Raw genomic sequence first — 4,761 nt, 5'->3', positions numbered from 1 at the left:
TAAGATCTGGAAACAGCCCAAGTGCTAATCAGTAGATGAATGGATTAAAAAAAAAAAAAACTGTGGCACATTTACACCATGGAATACTATGCAGAAGTATAAAAGAAGGATTTTTAATCCTTTGAGACAGCATGGAGGGACCGGGAGAGTGTTATGCTAAGCAAAATTAGCCAGTCAGAGAAAGACAAGTATCACATGATCTCACTCATGTGTGGAATCTAGTGAACAAAATAAACTGATGAACAAAATAGATCTAGAGACACAGAAGCATGGAACAGACTGTCGAATCTCAGAGGGAAGATAGGGGTGGGTTGGTGGGAAGAGATCAACCAAAGAACTTACATGCATATATGCATTGCCCATGGACACAGACAATGGGGTAGTGAAGCTGGGGTGGAGGGTGAGTTCAGGTTAGAAGGGGTGAATGCGGGAAAAGGGGGACATATGTAATACTTTCAACAATAAAGATTTTTAAAAAGAATATAAAAAGATAACCACCAGAAAAAGAGAAAATATTTGCAAATCACATATCTGACAAGGGACTTGTATTCAGAATATACACAAAGGACTTACATTTTTTTTTCAGCCAATCTTTTTCTCACATTGATTTTTCTTCTACTCCCTCTCTCTAAAAATCAATGAAAACGTTTTTTTAAAATGACAAGTTGCAGAATGGAGAAAATATTTGCAAATCACATATCTGACAAGGGACTTGTATTCAGAATATACACAAAGGACTCTTACAACTTTAGGTAGAAGGCAGATAACCCACTTTAAAATGGGCAAAGGATTTGAATAGACATTTCTCCAAAGAACATGTACAAACAGCCAATAAGCTCATGAGAGGGTGTTTACCATCATTAGCCATCAGGGAAATGCAAATCAAAACCACGCCGAGATACCACTGCACACCCCTAGATCGAACAGATCAGAGGGACAGACAGAAAGAGGGTACTTTACCAGGGTGTAGACTTCATGTGTAATTCACAGTTCTCTCCCTGGGACATGAAACATGAAAAGCTTGTCAGTGATGACAATTCAGAGCCAAGTGATCCCAATCAAAGAAGTGTAGACTCACCACACTGTCTACTTCCTGACTTGACTCAGCTCACATGTGTGCACACACACATACGCTCATATGCACACATGCATGCACACACATGCTCCATCCCCACACCCTCTTCCAGACCTGACCCTCCCTATCTTCCTTAATTTGGCCTCTGTACCCTCTCTTTGGCTCCACACTGCAGTCCAGCATTTCCTACCCCACCAGACTCCTCTATCTTGCCTGAGGGACCCCATGAGTCGCCTTCCCCCAGGTGTCCCCAGGCTCTTCCCATCTTCCTGCCACAGGAGCTCCAGGCTAAGCTGCTCAGGCCCCTTCCCAGACCCAAGCCCTCACCACGGGCAAAGTGACCGCCTGGCCATCGGTGAGGCAATCCAGGGGCTGGCTGACAGGGTCGTTCTTCCTGTGCGCACCGCAGCAGCAAAGCTGGAGGAGGAGTGGTTCTGTGAGTGGGGTGAGGGGCTCCTTTGGTTCCCCCCACGCCACTCCCTGACGCCGCCTTGTACCCCGCAGCTCCATTGTCTTCTGGCCACGTCTGCTTGCATCTGGGACTGGAAATACTTGGGGTAGTGGAAGCAGGTGGGGTTTGGGCAGCAGGGCTCTACGTATTGCGGGATGCGCTGGGTGTGCTCGAAGGACTCCGTCACGGTTACCAGGAGGTCCTTCCCTGGAAGAGGAGACAAGAGGGCTGAGAACCCCAAAAGCCTCTCACTCCCCCCATCCTCACTTGGCCCAGTTAAAAGCACAGCTGGAGGTGCTCAGGACAGGGGTTTAGGACTATGTGGGGCACGGATTAAAGTGCCCAGAGTGTCTTATTCTGTAGGACAGGGCCAGCCCAGGGCTTGCATGTGATGCTGACAGATGAGGTCCCCAGAAAGCCCTCTGAGGTGTGAGTCCTCCGAGGTTCCGCTTCTCCTACTGCAGTGAAAGCAGCCCTCACCACCCCACCAGTCTGGGGGAGTGGCCTCTTCCTCCCTTCCTCACCCACATCTGTGGGGCCATGCTGCTCCCCTCTCTTGGGACAGGGCTGGAAGTCCTTGCATGGGTGTCATGGGTGGAGCCATGAACAGGGGAGTCTCGTGTTTATGGATCTCTCAGGTCTCTGCCAGCTACCAAATGCTAGGACTCTCTATGAATTGTCATCTCGCCAGAGGAAGGGGCACAGCCAGAGGGGCCCCAGGCACTGTTAGTGTCCGGCCACCCCGGTGCTGACCACTGCACCAGGTCCAGCAAAGCCTTGGCGTGACAGGGGTATTGTGCAGACCAGTGTGAGCAGTGCTGTGCCACTGACCCCGGACCCACGGTGCTCGGCAGGCCCGGGAGGCTCTGAGGGTTATGTAGGGGCCTGGAAGAACATGCCCCTTAAAGAGGGGTGGGGGATGGGGAGACAGGGGCTCACAACCCCTGAGGGTGAGGCGATACTGAGGCATCTCCCACCAAGCTCTTGGTTCCCCGGCTGAGCCCGGGGCAGCTGGCAGGGGTGGGAAGCAGCCCTCCCCCCAGCAGGCAGAGGCAGTCAAAGGACCTACTTCTCCTGCTCTTCCTCTGCCTTCTGGATTCTGCGTGAACCTCCAGGCGGGAGACTTGTCGAGCCTGCAACAAAGAAGCGGGGGTCATCCCTAGCACAAGCCACCCCTTGCTCTGCGTGACCTGGCCTGGGAAGCCTGGTCACCTGCTCATTGCATTTTCTGAACCCAATCAACTCCTATCACCTTACTCAGAGACTGAATATTTGAAAAGGAAGCTCTCCTGAGAAATCTAGGGCTCATTTCTGCCAGATACAGGATGGCACCCGAGGGAACCTTCCTCTTTGGGGCTCTGAAAGTGAGGAACTTCCAATGAAAGAGCCTTCTCAAGAGGCAGAGGCAGGTCAAATGCCTCCACCACAAACTCCCAAAGACTGATTTTGGGGGGAGAGATTTTGACTCCTGGGATTTTAGATGCATCTAATTAAAATGGCTGTATCAACAGCTGAACTACGGGACCCTTTTTAATAATGAACTTGTGCCTGTAGAGAGATGGGGGTTGGGAGGAAATGGAACTGAGACTGATTCTGGGAGAAGGCTGCTTCCCAGGGGGCTCTGGGACAGGGTCCCAGCTGGGCTCAGTGTTCGCTCCCACAGTCTGTTCCCCTGAGAGCAGCAGCCACTTGTGGCCTCTGGAGTTACAGGAACCTGGAAGGACAGTTACCACCAGCACGCCGTTGGTGATGAGGGCCTCGGGTGGAGAGGGACTGAAAAACAAAATGAGAACTCCTGGTCAGTTATATCAGTCCAAAGGTGACAAAGGCCGCAATAGGGTCAGTATGAGATAGCACAGCCTCCCTGGTCCTAGTGGAAAATACTGGCTTAAGAAACCTTAGATGCGTAGATTGTCAAGGAGAAAACTGGCATATGTTTCCAATAGAATGTCCAGACAAAAATAGATTTACAGGTTAGAAGGAGTAGAAGGAGGCAGTTTGGGGATAAACAGGCTGCAGGAAGAGTCCAGACCACCAGCTAGAGCAGATGTAAACAGTTCTGGTAGAGAAACTGGCCCGTTCTCCGTTCTGTGCTTTATTTCACTTATGCGTGTAACAAACAGCTCTGACCCTGGCAGAAAGGGGCCTGGTGAACAAGGGGTGTCCTTGTGCTATAGAGCCCAGAGCTTATGTCTCCACGGCACCGCTTAACAGCCCACTTAAGCCCAAGGTGACTGTCTCCAGATCAACTCTAAGCACCAACTTCGACATGTTTCATTTTGCAGGCCGCTTTCTAATTTAGCCGAGGATACCCACCCTAAAACTCCTGTCAAATCAAGACCTGGAGAAGAGAGCCCAGATTTTCTTTTATGTGAAACAAAGTTGATTTGAAGTGGTCATTCTGCTCTTGATGGGAAATGAAGCCCCTCAAATACTGTAATTCCTCACTTAACGTCCTCGAGAGATTCTTGGAACTGCAGTGTCACAAAACCAGTTTTAACATAGGCCAATGGACATAAATAAGAGTAAAGTTTCTATATCAGCTCATCATTATGATGAAATGACAAGTGACGCTGAGACATTATCCGAGGACTTGCTATAGATCCAAGAGCCCCTAGCAGAGGACCCTCTGAGTGGAGTGTGACAAGCCCTCTTGTTCTAGCTCATTCCTCTCGTCCTCCCTGTCCCTGGCTGATCATAAGTCCAGGGGGCGCAGCTCTGCCAGGGCTACAAAGAGGGGAGCAGCCAGCTGCCCCATCACAAGGCACACTGCCGTCCTGGGCAGGCTTGTCCCCCTGGGCAGGGGACCTGCTGCTCTCCCTTACTGCCCCTCCCCTTCCTTCACTCTCTATCCGTTTGTCCTTCCTACCTTTCAGCTCTGTGTCCCCAGTTCCACTGAGGCCACAGCATAGTCAGCTCCAGGCCCCTGGACCTGGATTTCTCATTGAACATGATGAGAAATAACCCACATGTTGGGTCAGAGCCTCCCCTTCACTTGGTTCTAGAGTAGACCACAGAGGGGGACAGGAGGCAGCCTATGCTATAGGGCAGTGATGATGAACCTATGACACGCGAACTCATATTTTTGGTGGATTTTTCTTTGTTAAATGGCATTTAAATATATAAAATAAATATAAAAAATATAAATCTTTGTTTTACTATGGTTGCAAATATCAAAAAATTTCTATATGTGACATGGCACCAGAGTTAAGTTAGGGTTTTTCAAAATGCTGAC

At 49.9% G+C, this 4,761-nt stretch overlaps 1 protein-coding gene across 1 annotated transcript in view; it reads right to left on the bottom strand.

Annotated features, from left to right (window-relative positions):
• Positions 1 to 4,761, bottom strand: part of PLA2G4E (phospholipase A2 group IVE) — a 38,082-nt gene that overhangs the window by 18,240 nt on the left and 15,081 nt on the right. Inside the window, exons 6-10 of the mRNA XM_015557634.1 lie at positions 3,257 to 3,299; positions 2,596 to 2,659; positions 1,573 to 1,733; positions 1,403 to 1,492; positions 961 to 998 (exon numbers count right to left, since the gene is read on the bottom strand). Of these exons, the coding sequence (XP_015413120.1) occupies positions 961 to 998; positions 1,403 to 1,492; positions 1,573 to 1,733; positions 2,596 to 2,659; positions 3,257 to 3,299 (396 nt within the window). The remainder of the gene's footprint in view (positions 1 to 960; positions 999 to 1,402; positions 1,493 to 1,572; positions 1,734 to 2,595; positions 2,660 to 3,256; positions 3,300 to 4,761) is intronic.

This window comes from Myotis davidii, unplaced genomic scaffold, assembly GCF_000327345.1.
Source record: "Myotis davidii unplaced genomic scaffold, ASM32734v1 scaffold46, whole genome shotgun sequence".
NCBI lineage: Eukaryota > Metazoa > Chordata > Mammalia > Chiroptera > Vespertilionidae > Myotis > Myotis davidii.
Note: the sequence above shows the minus strand (reverse complement) of the source record. Positions and strands in the feature narration are given on the sequence as shown.